Source organism: Misgurnus anguillicaudatus, chromosome 11, assembly GCF_027580225.2.
Source record: "Misgurnus anguillicaudatus chromosome 11, ASM2758022v2, whole genome shotgun sequence".
NCBI lineage: Eukaryota > Metazoa > Chordata > Actinopteri > Cypriniformes > Cobitidae > Misgurnus > Misgurnus anguillicaudatus.
The window spans coordinates 25,825,818-25,843,991 of record NC_073347.2 but is presented as its reverse complement, the minus strand read 5'-3'; the positions used below and the strand labels follow the sequence as shown (position 1 = coordinate 25,843,991).

At 36.1% G+C, this 18,174-nt stretch overlaps 1 protein-coding gene across 6 annotated transcripts in view; it reads right to left on the bottom strand.

Annotated features, from left to right (window-relative positions):
- macrod2 (mono-ADP ribosylhydrolase 2) overlaps window positions 1-18,174 on the bottom strand; it is a 705,053-nt gene that overhangs the window by 525,912 nt on the left and 160,967 nt on the right. For all 6 annotated transcript variants that reach the window (XM_073873423.1, XM_073873424.1, XM_073873422.1 and 3 more), the window contains exon 4: window positions 3,717-3,746. In XM_073873423.1, the coding sequence (XP_073729524.1) occupies window positions 3,717-3,746 (30 nt within the window). The remainder of the gene's footprint in view (window positions 1-3,716; window positions 3,747-18,174) is intronic.

Genomic DNA, 18,174 nt, shown 5'->3' with positions numbered 1-18,174 from the left:
TTTTGGAATCCATTCAGCTGATCCCCTGGTCTGACGCTATCCATTGAATCTGATTAGTCCATTAGCATTGCGCTAAAAAGTAACCAAAGAGTTTGGATATTTTTCCTATTTAAAACTTGACTCTTCTGTAGTTACATCATGTACTAAGACCGATGGAAAATTAAAAGTTGCGATTTTCTAGGCAGATATGGCTAGGACTATACTCCCATACTGGCATAATAATCAAGGACGATGCTGCTGTAACATGGCTTCAGTAGGCGTAGTGATATTACGCAGTGCCCGAAAATAGGCCATGGCCATTGAAAGTTACTAAGGGGACTATTTTTGGCTGCTGCGTAATATCATTGCACCTCCTGCAGCCATGTTACATCAGCAAAGTCCTTGATTATTACGCCAGAATGAGAGTATAGTTAGTTCCTAGCCATATCTGCCTAGAAAATCGCAACTTTTAATTTTCCATCGGTCTTAGTACACAATGTAACTACAGAAGAGTCAAGTTTTAAATAGGAAAAATATCCAAACTCTTTGGTATTTTTTAGCACGATGCTAATGGTCTAATCAGATTCAATGGATTATGCTAAGCTATGCTAAAAGTGCTAGCGCCAGACCCGGAGATCAGCTGAATGGATTTCAATACGGTAAGAATCAAATGTTTAACTCTAGGGGAGCTGGAAAATGAGCATATTTTTGAAGAACCTGGAGTGTCCCTTTAAGTTTAATACCTTCGCTAGTCTTAGTTGATACTAAAATGCTGCATATTGTACAGTCCATAGGTGCTCATGTAAACCAGGGGTACCCAAGTCTATTCCAAGACAGACAGACAGACAGACAGACATAGATGGATTGACAAATATATATACATATATACATGTATACATATATACATATATATATATATATACATATATATACACACATATACACACATATACACACATATACACGCATATACACACGCATATACACACGCATATACACACGCATATACACACGCATATACACACGCATATACACACGCATACACGCATACATACATACATACATACATACATACATACATACATATATAAAGATAAGAAATCAAATAATAAAATTTCAAATTGGCAACTACATAGCATTTTGAGTCTCAGCTTGTGTTATGTCTATTGGTAATTTGTGAAAAAGGCACAGTTTTTTTGCTCATTTTTTTACCTAACTTATTAATACTTATGAATTCCACTGTTTAATTGTGTTTGAGAAGCAGCTTTCATTTCAAAACATCCTCTAAAAGTCTCAAAGGCCCACACACACACACCAATATCAAAAACCAATTACGTTAAAATAATGAAGAAACCAAATTGCCCTCAAGATGTTTCGCATCGTGACAAATCAATAAAAGATCCCTGATTACACACAACACGGGGAGCACATAAAGTGCGTGGCCACCGCAGTGTTGGACTCCCATTCGTTGGGTCACACTGATTCACTGACATGTGTGGTGGTAAGTAGTTTTGTCACAGACGTGCGACCTCTGCCCCTAATCAGGACACTTTTTTTCTCTTTGCCACTTCTCCAATCAGGGAGATCAGTCACAGTGGCTGATAAGGGTCTATTCTAGAGTGGGCGACACTGCTACAATGAACAGATGGGGGATTTGGGGCTTTAACGCACATCAGATAACATAAGAGCTATACTAAGGAGAGTGTGATGCGAGACGGATAGAGTATCACAAGTGCTAATCGCTTCCTCACGAGGGACCCAATCAAGGGTGGTTGGCTCCAGAGATGTGGCAAGGGAGCGGGACCCTCCCTGACACCATGGCACAGATGGATAAACAACGTATCGTGTGGAAGGGGCAAACCGCTGACCCACATTCATTATCCAGGGACTAACTGGATTCCTTAGTAAAGTTAGGTGTTCCTTTGAATAAAAATTCCAGCTGTAATTGGGTTGATTCACCCCCCCATCCCCGACAATTTTCGGTTCCTCTGTCATGTCTCGTGCTTTGAGGATAATTACTTCAATCATGTCAAAGTGTGTTCAGAAAGGTTTCAAATGGGAAGCTTGCGAGAGTTGTTTTATCAGGCCCAGTAACCACCCACATGGGCAAACCCAGACATGGTTGGACACATCTGAATCCATTTGCTGTCATGAATGTGCTATTGCTGGTGATGTGGCGAAGCAAAAGTGTAAGAGGACTAGTTCACAGAGAAATAAAAAGATCTGTTATATTTAAACACACTTATTTTTAGAAAATACATTTTCCAAGAGTCATGTTGATTATTTTATGATGCTTTTTTAAGCAATTTTGGAGCTTGGCACACTTCAGGCCACATTCACTTTCATTATATTGGGAATAACCTTCTTTAACTCTTTCGCCGCCATCATTTAAAAAAAAAGTTGTAAAGGACTTTTGATAGTGTTCTGTATGTTTTGAGGATTGCGCTGAATGAGATCGCCGAGTTCTTACTCTTACATGTGAGGCGTTACTTCTGGTTCCCTGTGGATAATAGCGGTATTGTGGAAAGCCGGAAATACTCGTCATTGGCAGGGAAGCATTTTCTCATAATTGATCAGTTAACCTGTCAATAGCGGTGAGAGTTAAAAATGTATTTTGCACATGATTTCAAATGACATCATACCAAACAATTTTGTTGTTTTTTCCACAATTAAGGGGACATTTTTCATTACCGCAACGTGTCCATGACTGGATTATGGTTCTTTGACATGGAAAATTTATAATTAAAAAATCTAAAAAATAAAAAGCTTCAGTGCATGTTATACTATAAACATATGATAGAAAAACAAGAAACATGTGGTATTTGGTGATCATTGGTAAATGGAGAGACAATAATAAGGAAAATAAATGTGTCCAAGACCAATTTTCTCATCCTCCGCAACAATTTTCAATCATTGTTTAAGCCCTCAATTTCAACATTTCAAAAAAACACATTTCAACACTTCAACATTTAAAAAAAAATAGTTGTAAGGGACATAATTGACTGTGACACTGAAGATGGCTACCAGGTAAGCAGTTGTTATTTTTTTCTCTCCAGATAAAAGTTGAAATTTTTCATAGTACCTAGGCAACTTTTTAGTTATCATTACCAAAACATAAGATTGTAAATGCATATATTTAATGTAATATCATGTTGCGGTAATGATAATATTTTATAATGATAATCTAAAACATTTAAATAATTCTATATGAAATATGTTTTAAATACTCTAAAAATAATGGTTATAGTAAGTTCAGACCTTAATCTTATATGTGCAAAAAAATTGGCTTCTGTTGCTGGACACCTTCTTAGTCTGGATTTCGTGAGAATCCCCCTAATGTACATCTTTTGGAAAAAGTTGTACTCCGTATAATATAATACAATGTATTTTACAATCACCCTGTTTTACTCTTTTATTTATGTATTTATATAATCATTAAATCAATTATATAATATACTATTACAAATAAATAAATAAATAAATAATTTATTTTTCCCATTTCTGCATCATTATTATTCTAAAGTTGTTTTGCACTTTCCAGCTAAATTTGAGCTGAATTTTAAAGTACACTACGAAGATAAAAAAATGAAGATGAATGGATTACAAAACGTTAATCATTCACAATAGAAACAGAAAATGACGGCCTTCTCATTAAACAAACAAAACATAGAAAATCCGCCAGACATCTCATGCGCTAAAACAATATCACAATGAACATGAAAAAATTAGACACTTACCACCTCCTCCTCCGAGCAGAGATGAGTTCGCTGTTGAGAAAACAAAAGAGAGAAAAACAACATAAGTATTTGAATTAAAGAATACTTTGAAAAGAAGCACTCCAGCCCGAAGCGCAGAACACTACGGCGAAAACTATCATTCAGATGAGAGCCAACAGAGACATAGAACCTGAAGGTCAACAACACTCCAAAGCCAGACGTTTGCATTGAATAGATGTTTGAGGCACCAGTTAGCTGGAAGCTGCGCTGCGGAGAACGCTATCATTATATTCCTAAATGAACGCCATTGAGCGCTAAACGCCTAGGCAGCGTGTTTTCTATCAAAGATGAGTGGGATACACGTAGGGCTGTGGCGGTGAGTTTAAGCAGATGCGACTGGGGCCCGAGTATACATTTGACGGCGTGCTTCAGATGTGTGATACTGCTGTGGGAGGCTACGAGGTCAGGAGCCTATCTGACAAATCCCTCACGCCACCCAGATAAGAGCACTCATCTTTTTTAAGAGTGACCATTAGATACACGAACGTTTCAGTTTAGCATTGCAATACACCCACAGTACACAATAACTTTGCCTTTAAATCCAAGAAGAATCAGTGGGCATTCTGGGTAAAAATCACCAGACTTCCTTCATCTGTAACGGTCATTACAAATGCAGGAAAAAGATCAAAGAGGGGATTAAAGCAAAATTACAAAAAACTTTTTGGTTTGGCAGAAAAAATAAAAAGTGCATGTGCCCAATAGCTCGAGTTCAACAGGAGGGTAGCGGAAGCATTTGTTTTTCATCTCGCCTGCCCAATATATGGGTGATTCTCACGAAACCATTGAAACACCACGGCACTAATGATTTTAGCTTTAAAATGTGCAATATAGTAACATTAAAAAGCATCAGAATTAACACAATACTGTGTTCTACCTTGCACAATGTGTGATTTCACCATAAGAATTTATAATTGTAAATTTTATCTCATTTTCTGCTGAAATTCTCATTACCGCAATGTGTCCGGCTGTGTTTGAACATGCGTTATGTTGTAATTTAATCAAATTAACACAAAAATATTAAGAAAAAAATAAATGGATGTTTTGCTAGACTACTTTAGATGACAGAAAAAATATTTACTGAATATTCATGTATAATAATAATGAAGAAAAATTTGGAAAATGATGTGTCCATGCCTGATGTTCTCATCCTCCGCAACACTTTTTGAGAACAGTTTAAGCACACATACAGAATTTTAATAAAGTTTGATTTTGAGTGATTTCTGACTGTTGCGGTAATGAGATTTTTTAGGACTAATTTTTTAAATTATGTTACAAAAAGTGTTAAATGATAAGTAAAAGTTTTTAAATTAATGTTCCCATTTACTCCAGACTTTGTTTTTCAATGTCTGGTGGGAAAAAAAGTAAATTTAAGCAATTTTTACATTTTCATGCTTGACATTTTTAAAACCAAGTTTTCGTGAGAATCACCCATATACTCCCAACTTGCTATTTTAAATCAAAGGCCAATTTAAAGCAAAGAGACAGTAATTTAAAACCAAGGATACAGTAGAATCGCTCCAGGAATGGAAAATAGATTATTTAGGGAGGTATTTGTATTAGAACTGAGAGATATAGACAATTATTTAAATGTTTTATCTGTTAATTGTGAAAAAACAAAACCTCACATTTGTGGTATTCATTTACATGCCAATTATTCATTTAGCAGAGACTTTTAAACCTTAAAGTGACTAACAAATTAGAGAGCATTTAACATTTTGTCTAAGAATCAAAATTAAATGCTCCTAATGTTAAATACTATTTTTTTACATATTTTTAATTGGTTAGATTTTTAATCTTTGACCCAAACATATTTGCTTGTGCATAAAATATTAAATATTATTTATATTGTTTCTCTAGCGTATTTTTAAAGTATATACATTTATTATTTTCTTAGTAGATTTATTTGCAGCAAAACAAATAATGTCAAGTGTCTGTCTCTGTTTTATGTGTTTTGCAGACTTTTTTAACTCTGTCATATTTTATATATCATCTTTTTTAGATGACACTTTCTTTTCACAGTTTTCCTTTAAACAATTGCGTACATCTTTTAAGCATCTTACGTCAATGTCTGGGCAGAAAACTGTGAGTGTTTGCTGACAGGATTCACATAACATTTTTTGTCGCTGTTTAGACAATAAAAACTGTGATAACAGTGTGATGACTGATAAGTGTATAACAGCCAGACTGCTGCTGACAACTACACATTTTCCAAAAATGTACTTTACAAATAGTTACAAACTAACAAAGTTAAACATCACCACAGACAACGTTACAAAAACATATCTGACCCTAGAAAAGATGTGCACAGAATAAAACAATGCATCTAACTTGACGGTTAATTATTCTGGTTACATGCAGCTGTAAAAGAAGGCTCTAGGTTAAAGACAGCCTGGTCATGACTGACAGCAGCAAGCACATAAGCTTTGCACAGTTCAGAGAGCATACAAAGACCTTCATGAGAGCTTTAACACAACACAGAAACGCTAATGGTGTGCCAGTGAGCTTTCCTAACAACGACAGTGCAGGATCTCTTATCCCAGTGGGGACGCCCAAGTTGAGAATAATGACCCATGAGGGCCCTTTTATTTTTTACTTTCCTTAATGTTTTATTCCCTTTGTGCTGCAAGTCTCTCTGCTGGTTATTTTTCATCTTTCAACACTGTGCTTTATTCAGTGGGAACAAGCATCTAGGCAAGCACCACAAAAACATGGTTACCTCCACTGAGATCGAAAATAAGTCTAACCCCTAACCAACTAATATCAAGGGAGACATTAAAATCCTCAAAACGCATGGGGACTTTCCTTTACAGTTTCTTATCAGAAGACAAATGGAGCACAGCTGCAAGGAGAAAGAAAGGAGAGAAACGGGTGCACTTTCGGAAGAACGTCACCGAGCTGGTGTGCCGAGGAACTGGCTAGTTGCAGGATGATCCAACGTGACAGGAACTTGAAATTTAAACAGGCCACACCTGAAATCCACACCAGATGCAAAATCATGCCATAATATTCTTTTGATTAAGACATTAATCACACAACAGGTTAGCTCACTTTAAATGGTACACTCCTAAAAATAAAAGCCCCTAAAATGTTCTTTATTGGTCTGTATGGTCCATAATGTACCTTTAACATCCACAAAACCTTTCTGCTGCACACAAGTTTCTTTGTAATGAAAAATGTTCTTTAGACTATGAAAACGTATGAAAGAAATGGTTGTTTTAACAACCTTTGACTTAAAAGGTACTTTGGGGAACCAAAAAGGTTCTCCCATGGCATCGCTGTTGAGAATCTTTTAGCACACACTCCAAAAAATGCTGGGTTATTTTCAAATTGGACAAACCCAGCCGTTGGGTTAATTTACCCTGAAAAATGTTTATAGTCAGCAATGGGTTAAAGGGGACATTTCACAAGACTTTTTTAAAGGGACATTCCACTTTTTTTGAAAATATGCTAATTTTCCAGCTCCCCTAGAGTTAAACATTTGATTCTTACCGTTATGGAATCCATTCAGCTGATCTCCGGGTCTGGCGCTAGCACTTTTAGCATAGCTTAGCACAATCCATTAAATCTGATTAGACCATTAGCATCGGGCGTAATAGCACTAGCCATGTTACATCAGCAAAGTCACTGATTATTATACCAGAATGAGATTATAGTTCCTAGCCATATCAGCCTAGAAAATCGTAACTTTTTTTCATCTGTCTTAGTACACGATGTAACTACAGAAGAGTCACGTTTTAAATAGGAAAAATATTGAAACTCTTTGGTTATTTTTTAGCGCGATGCTAATGGTCTAATCAGATTTAATGGATTGTGCTAAGCTATGCTAAAAGTGCTAGCGCCAGACCCGGAGATCAGCTGAATGGATTCCATAACGGTAAGAATCAAATGTTTAACTCTAGGGGAGCTGGAAAATTAGCATATTTTCAAAAAAAGTGGAATGTCCCTTTAAGATAAAAAATAAATCTTTGGTGTCCCCCGAGTACGTATATGAAGTTCTAGCTGAAAATGCTTTATAGATAATTTATTATAAAATGTTAAAATTGCCACTTTGTAGGTGTGAGCAACAATGTGCTCTTTTGGGTGTGTCCTTTAAAATGCAAATGAGTTGATGGTTGGGTTTGTCCGTTTTTTACCCAATGCTGGGTTGAAAATAACCTAGTATTTTTAGACTGTATTTTTCTTTTAAGTATATGAGTTATTGATGCATAAGGAAGCAAGACAGCATGGCTAAATTTGTATTTTATCATAGCGGATATGCCTTCCCAACTTGCATTATTTTTATAAAGAGAAAACAGAAGATCACTAAATTCACTACATTATAAACTATTGTCATGTTTGTTGTTTAAATCACGTGGTTCCTTTATCAGATGCAAACAACGTTGACCCATTGACTTTTATTGGACCAAGCTGCCCAACCTTACAATTGTTCAACTGAATGCAAACAGATTAGCCAAAGAAAAAAAGAGAAAACAAACATCACCCAACAATATCATCCTAGTGCAGGAAAGCAGACAGGAAGACAACCATGTGCAACTTCCTGTGTCATCACAGACCTCTGCCCTGCTGGATGTCCACCCCTGATAAGACCACAACAAGGCTCCAAAAGACACAAAGTCTCCAGTTTTCCTGTCCTCTTCAAGCCATAAATCCCAGTTAAAGCTTCCTCCTCTTTCTGACGCGGGCCGATAGGGCTCACAGTGGTGGGTGTCCCGCTAAGGTCGTAAATCTAACAATACAGCAACGGCGAGATTGTGCCGGTCATTAGTTAGTGTCAGAAAACAACACAGATATGCCGGCCTCTGCAGTGACGACATCCTCACACGTTCCCACATACACAATTGCATCTTTCCTGTGTTTCCTTTAACACTCAATGTTAATGCCAAAAAGCTAAAAGCTGCTCACACTTTCCTGTCGGACCGGGAAGAAGCTTAGAAGTAGAAAACACACCAAAGTGAAGACAACGCTTTGTGTGCGTGTTATTGTCTGTGATGTACGAATACAAAGGTGTGAGAAGTATGTAAAGTACACAAACAATGAAAAGATTTAATCTAGGTTAATGTGGCAGCCTGACACTGATGTTGTCATTTCAATGTATTGTAGTACATTGTATAGTAATACATTGTAGTTATTTAACGGATGTTATACAAAAAGGTGGAAATGCTTGTCCCTTGCTTTTGCAGACCCCTTAATCATTTAATTTGACCCAATAATCCCATAATAATATATATTTAATAAATATAGACTGTCCTTAACATAATGAGAGAGTTTATTCATGTAATTTTCTTTTTTTTCCTTTTTTAAACTTTTTTGAATGTCTTGAAAATTGCCCTGTCCCTTTGATCATACATGGAAGTTGAACTGTGTACTTATTATTTAAACCATGTTGTTTATAAAACAAATCTAAATTTACATTTACCTTTAACCCTGTATGAATTTACTACAACACTGAAATTGTAAAAAATACACTACTAATATGAATAATATCAAATAAATATTTGTCCCCCAAATTTATGTCATTGGTGTTACCCTACCCAAAGCACCTTTATTTTGAAACAATGCATCAGCTCTTTAAAGTTTTTCATGGGGCAAGAGGTCAGTGTAAGAAGTGCAGTGGATGAAGGCAAAAGGTTTGTGATTTGTCTAAAATATCATGATATATCTGAGAATTTTGAGATAAGATTTTTTGGATGTCAGTAGTGTTACTCTTTTTTTATAGCTGGGAGTGTTAAGATCTTTACATAAAATACATTATACTGAATAAGTATGTGATTGTTACATCTCTGATGAAATAGCACATGGTTAATAGCAACCATTTTTTTTTAAATGTTTGTTTTTTCTGTAAATTGTCATTAGTGTTACCGTCATTGGTGTTACCGTCTTCTCTAATGAGTACTTCCTAAGCACTATTCCTTTAACTGACCAACATAAAAGCATACAAACAAAACAAGATAGGAAAATGTTTAAGTTTATAAGTTTTATCATATTCATTATCTATTATTATATTCTCATTTTGTCAGGTATTGAAGATACAATGTCATGGATCCTTTATTAAAATGTATTAAAAATTAAACAGATTAAGCTCCCCGTTTTTATGCTATTATAGAAGTTTTGGGTGTTTTGAAAGAAGTTAATTTAAGCAGATTTCCATCACCTGAATTCCACCTTTTCTGTAGAATGACCCACATATGACAATACAAAAATGCACATTATGTACGTTTGCATTTACATGAGAGCATTTGGCAGACACCTTTATCCAAAGGGACTTACAGTGCATTACAAGCTATACATTTTTATTACTATGTGTTGTACCTAGGACTCCCATGACCTATTGTTGCTAACACAACGCTTTACCAATTGAGCTACAGAAACACGAACATCAGTAATATATAAAATATAGATATACTGTCATCTCCTAAGAGGTTTTGAGGTTTCTCACAATTAAAGCAACTACTAGCATATGTCAAAAGTAAGCAAGCATTAAATTTAGCAGCCAGACATACAGTACTTCGCATGCCTGTACTGACTTGGACTTAAAAATGACGTGCCTTTCATGATAAGAGAAAGCTGAAGACAGAAACCAGACAGTAAATTCAAGTTCCATAATCTTTAAGTGTTCATATAGGGTTGCTTAATTTAAAAGTTCAAACATTCAACCATGTGAAAATCAGCCAGGGATATCCACAAAACAAGAATGATAGGTGAACTACCCTCCCCACGCATACACATCTCCCTTTCCACTTCACGAGACAGCTTAACAAGGTCTGCCAGTCAGCCTGAAATTTTGGGTTAAGTCATTAGCACAGTAAGCAATTGCTTGTACACTGTAACACACACACATGCACGCACGCACACACACACACATACACACTCCCAAAGCATTCTGCAAAATCACTGAAGGCTGAAAATATCAGTGAAAACCCATCTCATGTCAGCAAAGCACAGCGTTAAATTGAACCAAGTCTTGTGGGTAATGATAACACTCTTTATTAGCCACTGAAACAGAGAAAAATACAGAGAGCGAGAGAAGAGAGAAAGAATGAGAGAGAGAGAGAGAGGTAGGCTGTATTTCTTTTTTGCAGCACATTAAAAATACATGCGGTTTTGCCTGGGCCAGACGCAGCATAGTGCGATAATTCTGCTCGGCTCTTTTGTTCTTTATTGCGCCGAGCTTTCCCAGAGGAACCCGTCTGCAACCGAGCTGAATCAGAGAGTATGAGACCAGAACAGATCTCTCATCTCATCTTTCTCTCTGTATATACACATATAGCAGTCAAGGGAGGAAAAGCCCAAAAGCACTCAGTGGCAAACCACTCCTGATCAAAGCTCCTCATTCTCCACGTTGGTTTGGTCCATTCACCAGACACATCAATATATCCCTGCATCTCTGGCAACTGCACAAGGAGGGATTCTAGTCCTTTAACATGCCCTGGACTACAACGATCAAGAGATCTTCAATCATAACTTCCAAGGCCAGTTGAAGCAAGTTATGTAAAGCCCAGAGGGAAGCGAGTAAGTCAGATGAGTATAGTTAAGGAAGGAGTATTATTATAGGCAAGTCTGCATCTGGAATGGAGACAAATATCTAAAGATGACCCTGAGTGGGGTTTAGGTTTGTGAAATGAGATGAATTTAATACCGTATTTTCCAGACTATAAGTCGCTCCGGAGTATAAGTCACATCAGTCAAAAATGCGTTTTGAAGAGGAAAAACGTATACAAGTCACACTGGACTATACATCGCGTTTATATAGAAAATGATTTTACAAAATCCAAGCTGCAGAACAGAACTGGAAAATCTGGCAAGTTATTCAACTGAACAATAGCACAGAACAGCAGGCTGAATAGGTGTCCGTACATGTTAAAGGAATAGTCTACTCATTTTCAATATTAAAATATGTTATTGCCTTAACTAAGAATTGTTGATAAATCCCTCTATCATCTGTGTGCGTGCACGTAAGCGTTGGAGCGCGCTGCGACGCTTCGATAGCATTTAGCTTAGCCCCATTCATTCAATGGTACCAATCAGAGATAAAGTTAGAAGTGACCAAACACATCAACGTTTTTCCTATTTAAGACGAGTAGTTATACGAGCAAGTTTGGTGGTACAAAATAAAACGTAGCGCTTTTCTAAGCAGATTTAAAAGAGGAACTATATTTTATGGCGTAATAGCACTTCGGCGCAGTAACACCCTCCCTCTCCCATTATGAGAGGGAGAAGGGGAGCGGACTCTCGCGGCTGTAGACGATAATGGTTTCTCTTGGTTCATAAAAAATAATTTTGACGTATAAGTCGCACCTGAACTTAAGCTCCAGGACCCGCCAAACTATGAAAAAAGAGCAACTTATTGTCCTGAAAAAAAGTCCTATAGTCCTGTTTGAAATTACATTTTGGGATGTACTCTCATAATCAGAATATGAAATTGTATACAGAAAACAACATTTTATAATAGTTCTTGTAATAGATAAAGCAAAGGCAGTAGCATTTCCTGCATCTGAAAGTCCTTTCACACAGCACGCTGATCCCAAAAAAATAGGTTTCTGTGTGAACGCAAACATGTCCTGGAGTTGATTCTGGGATCGCTGCTATAAATGGGACCTAGTAACATTGGCGAAAAGGGTGTCGTCACAATACAAAGTTATCGTTCAGCGCTTTGACACAGGGGTCGGCACTTTGACAAATGCAGATTAACATTTACAACTAAAATGTCTCCAAAATGGAATGATGGAGAGATCAGGGAGCTCTGAAATGAATTGTATTATTTAAGTTCATTATACTTAAAAAAAAGTGTAGAAAATGTATGCGTTTTAACATATGAACATATAAAACATTAACATATTTAACATATAAAAATTATAGGGAAAAAATCTTGCATTTTTTGCATCTTGCAAACACAAGCAACTTGATGTGATGTGTGGTTCCTTATTAAATATTTGGTTATGTAACAGATATTACGCAGTTGACGCAGCTAACCCACTGACACACCTTACTGCACTCTCCCCTACAACATCCCAAATAAACACACAAATCAGCCTGTAAGAACAGAAGGTAAGGCATCAGGGAATGTTTCTTGCTTTCCCAGATGGCCATTTTTACAGACAATATCAATCACAGCAGTTGCCAATATCAAGCCAAACAAGTTACCTGACCTTCAAAGTTGGGAAGATTAACACACCCTGAAAAACAAGTTTGCTGGTTTTTCTTCTTTTTGGAAACTTTCTTCTAAATTTACAAATATATTTCCCAGAGTGCCTGCTCTTCTCAACAATACATGCTATAAAAAGGGATATGTGCTGCTTTATGTCCAAATCAACATATCAGAGTTTCACCAAAGACAATGGAAGTAGGGTCTGTGATGTTACTCGTAGGGCATTTATAAAGCCCAAAGTGGGCAGAGCCAGCCGTTGGCATCTTGGCAGCATGTCACTGCGCGACACTCCCAGATAACCGAAAATTAGAAAAGGAGGAACGTGGATGGAGCTGAGGTGCCTGGTTACAGAAACCAAGCCCACCTAGCTCAACGGTAGTGACAGTAGCGGCAATCAACCCATCAAGGCTTTCAAGAACTTTAAAGGGCAGCATCACAAACGAATGATGATGTTGTGGGACCCCAAGCACGACAGAGCCCGCATGGTTCCTTGATTCATTTTGATGACCAAAAAAAGTGACTTGAAAAAATTACTTGCCTAAAAATGTTCTCTTCTCATCAAAATCTCAAAAAGAGAAAACTAGGCTACATAATTCATCACGCTGCACAATTTTCATGCCACTCTCAACTTTAAAGTTTTCTTTGAAGGACACGCAAGAGAGGTTTTTACCACAGAGCAGCTTTTACTGTTCTCTAAAGGGCAGTGCAATATGGAGTTACTTTTACGAAACAAGGAAATTCAAGTACCGTCTGCCCCAAATTCTTCTGTATACAATAAAATGTACATAAAATATACAACTGTGTCTGCATTTAATAAGTTGCAATGTGTGTTATGATGTTCCCCAATGTAACATTATAGGCATGCCATCTAAAGTTTTAATGATAAATATACAGTAAAAAAATTATTACAAAATAATGAAAACATATGCAGGGCCTATTAAAAGTTATCAAGAACACATGTAAGAACAGAGGAAAATATTCATGTTTGTGCAAAATATTTGTGTCTATTCACAACCTCCACATGCTTTTCTTATCATAATGACTTCTTTCACGTCACTTTTACTGTCTAACAATTTCTCTCTCCATGTCCTCAAAAAGAGCAATAGCAAACAATAATGGTGAAAATAATGATGCTTCCACTGAAAAATGGTAAGATGGACTAATGCATTGTGCAAGGTGTTATGATTCATCACTAAAAAATACAGAAAAACCAGACAGTCTTATTCATGTGATCTAGCCTGAATGACTCTCATGGCTGAAATAACAGTTGATTCAAAAAAGACAAATTTTAAGTCTTACATAAGCACCAGGAAATGGGTCAAGACTATGAGATAACAGACTCATCAAAAAATGATTTGTTCAGCATCATGCAGGCCTGATTACGAGAAAAAAATAGTGCTAGTGTATTATAAAGACAAATTCTGAAACTTAAAGGAAAAACAAACAAACAAGAGGTGCAGACTCTACAGTATGTCTGATGTCTGATTAAAATGACCTTTGGAGGACCTTCAATGGACAAGTAGAATGAAAGACTACAATTAAATAAATCTGAGTTTTATATCAGGAAGAACATTAAGTCATGGCCACGGGTATGCAAGAACTACAAACGTCAGATTTGCTGATGTTGTATTGACCCCTTTTAAAGTGCACCCATTTCATTGCTAAAAAATGATGTTATTTTGTGTATTTGGTATAATACCATGTGTCTGTGTGGTTTAATGGTTTAAAAAAACATTATTTTTGTAGCTCCAGATATTCTGCCTTCCTCAAACGCATTGATTTTGTACAAACTCATCAATTTGAAAAGCGCCGTGTCCCTGATTGGCCAGCTAATGTGTACGTTGTGATTGGCCTGAATACCTCTGACGTCAGCAGGATATGTGACGCTCCTTGCCATGTTTGAAAGATTCACAATGCAATGCTGACAGGATTCAATTTACAGGCTGTGAGTCAAAGTGGGAGGAATTATGATAATGTCGCTCTTGTCCACGTCGACATTTATGTTGAAAACGATAACTCGCGTCATCGTTTACCTTGGGGTTTGTCATATCGTTAACATGTACTAATACACACTTACACACTAAAAGAAATGTAAAATCGTGAATCGGACCATAGTTTAAAAATATTTAAAATAAATTCTTTAAAATAGTAAAAACTGTTATTTTGTTGCATTGTACACAAACCCTGCAACGATTATTACGCTCTCGATATTAAAAGATTTTAAATGTGCCAATTATTTCCATAAAATTTCCCCCCCAAAATTTTTTTTCAAAAAAACATTTCTAATTTATCATAACAAACATTTTTTGATGGTTTAAGTGCAAAAATATGTGATTCACGTTTATTGCATAAATAATGCTTTTATTTTGCAAAACATCCCACATAATGTAAAAAAATAAAAAAATATAATCTTGATATTTTTAATATTGACTAAGGTCATGTCAAAGATCAAAATCAATGTGAAATCAATAAGTGAAGACAATCTTTGATGTTCATAATCACATAATTAGATCATGAGACTTTAGCCTAGATTTCATACACATAAACCCCATTTACACAGCAAGTTGATCCCCAAAAATTCCCTTAAAATTGTAAGGGGTGTGTCATAGTGAGGATGCACGTGGTATCGCAAGTTAATGTTCAGCTATTTGACAAGGGGGTTTTAGATGTAGATCACAATTAAATTAAAATGTGCACCATTACAAATACAATACAGGGCATGTGTGTGAACACACGTACAGAAAATCATTGGCAGTGTGAATGAACAAAAATCAAATCCTTGGAGAAATCCTGGACACGTTTTCTGTATATTTTCCATAATCTGTGTGTAAAAAGGGCTAGTCACATATATGCTGTGGCAAAAATCTTTACTCTACAATCTACAATCTTTATGTTGTATGCCAAAGAGCAGTTCAGACAGACAGAACATAAATCAAAACTGCCCTGTTCAAATCATTCTGATTATCAGGTTTCACTTAAAAGTATAGCGGAAGATTTTCCCGAATTATTTAAAAGAACCGCCCCTCCACATTTTTAAAAAAATGCACACGCGCAACACTCTACCTCCTCCCGAGAGGGGACGCCTGTTAAACGCGTGCACGAGACAGAGAGAGCACGCAGGAGCCTAGGGACGAGCACGTACAACGGTTTTACGTCAACATATCATCTGAATGATTGACATCTGGGATGACCAACAATATAGATGATCCACCCGGAAAACGAAAATCTTCCGCTATACCTTTAAACAACAGTGAGCAAACAAGCTTGCTTTCTGTACCTAATTAATAATAATACCTAATAATGTGACATCATTAAACAATAAAACAAATGTAGGGAATTCAATGAAATTTTTCGATATTCAAATCAAAACACTGTTTATATATTCTTTCCACTTGAAGTTAGAACTAAGGCAGTTTTTACACCTCAAAAAGAAAAGCGTCACACTTGGATTAAAATCTCACACCGATTGTGCCCACTGTTACTCGGTGAGCCATAAAGAGGAGATAAACAAGGTTATTACCTAAACCTGCATGCTATCATTAGTGCCCAAGGCCACACACAAAAAGAGGCGATATCAGAGCATCATGGGTACTGAGTGTTTATAGCAGCATTCAACTGAATATAAAACCATCAAAGAAAAAACACAGCCTAAAAATCTATTTTTGCATCTAATAATGATGTGCTATTCAGAAACCTCCCAGATCTTACAAACCAAATGTGCAACTATTCAAATGGTTTTATCTTTGAAAACTAAATGAGCAGAAAACAACACTGCATGCAGCATTTTTAGGCAGAAACTACCAATGGGTAATTGTTGCCATATTAAGCAGATTATGAAAAAAACGAAGATTGAAAACAAGTGGATGACTCTGATTACAGTTAAAACAAATATTGTGACTGAACAACAATGAAGTATTAATGAGAAGCAGCTCTCGCACCTGGAACAAAGATCTGATTACTGCTTTAAATCTCCATGGATGTTTCGATTGAACCAAATGACATTTCATCAAAGGAACGCAAGCACCAAATGACTCTGATAATGCATACTTTAGCTTGTAAAAGTGGTCTGTTTGTAGTTCGCAGGGCTATTTTCCAGTAAGCACTTTACTAGATCTAAGTTTAGAAATTACTGTAGTTAAGACAGTATTTGAGGGATGCATGCTATGTCTCAGATAAGTAGTAAAAGGAAAGTTTGAAGGCCAAGTAAAAGGCAATCAGCCCAAATATTAACCACAGAGATTTGCATAAGCTTCTATTTGAATTTCAATGGCATCGAAATTGAAGCACATGGACTGGAAGTAAATGCTTGACAGTCCTCACCCAAACAATCATACATATTTTTTTTTTTTTTTTTAGTCAGGAATAAACTTTTGGGATATTTTACACTATTCTACACTCTTGCGTCAAAAAGGGACAAACCCAACCCAGCATTTTGGTATGAAATGTATAATGTTTTTCCAGAGAGTTATTGATGAACAAGTGTTTTGGTGGCATGTAAATGCATTTTTTCATCATATGAGTTGAGTGTATAAGAAACCAAAACCAATTTTATGTCATCTTAATCAGTGTCTTGTTGACTAAAACATTGCATGATTTTGAAATATGTCTGCAGCTCTTAGCAACTTTTTTGGTGGCCTTGAAAATATTTTTACCCAGCGGGGTTAATTGTAACGCTGTGTTACAACTAACCCCTCAGCAAGATATGAAAACCGCTAACGTTAGCATAATTCTTGGCTTTGCTTTAAATAGGCTACACACTTATGAATGCTGACTGCCAACAAAATAAATGTGCCTGTCTTATAAAAAAAATTCTTCATATTTTTAATATTGATTGAATAAGGTCATGTAAACGATTAAAATTTAATTAATGGCTAAAATCTGACTTTTATTTTCATTATCTCAATTTAGCCTTTAGTATGGTTTTAACAGACTGGGTCACATATAAAAATGTTTTTTTTGTCATAAATGTGCTGCTTTGTTTCACATATTTAGACATTTGTATCCATTTATAATTGAACTATTGTTAGAAAAGGGCTGAATGAATGATTACAGTGTGGATACAGTCTATTATAGACAGATATATACAATATCCACTTGAAGTATATAGACAAAATAGTATTGAAATATTTGCCTGCAAACTTAATTTTTTGCAAGTATTACAACTAACCCCCTGCCCGTTACAACTTACCCCACCTATGGGGTAAGTTGTAACGTTTGCACTTCTGTCATGTTTGGTGTAATTGTCCAAGAATGGTAAGTGATAGAAACAAACTT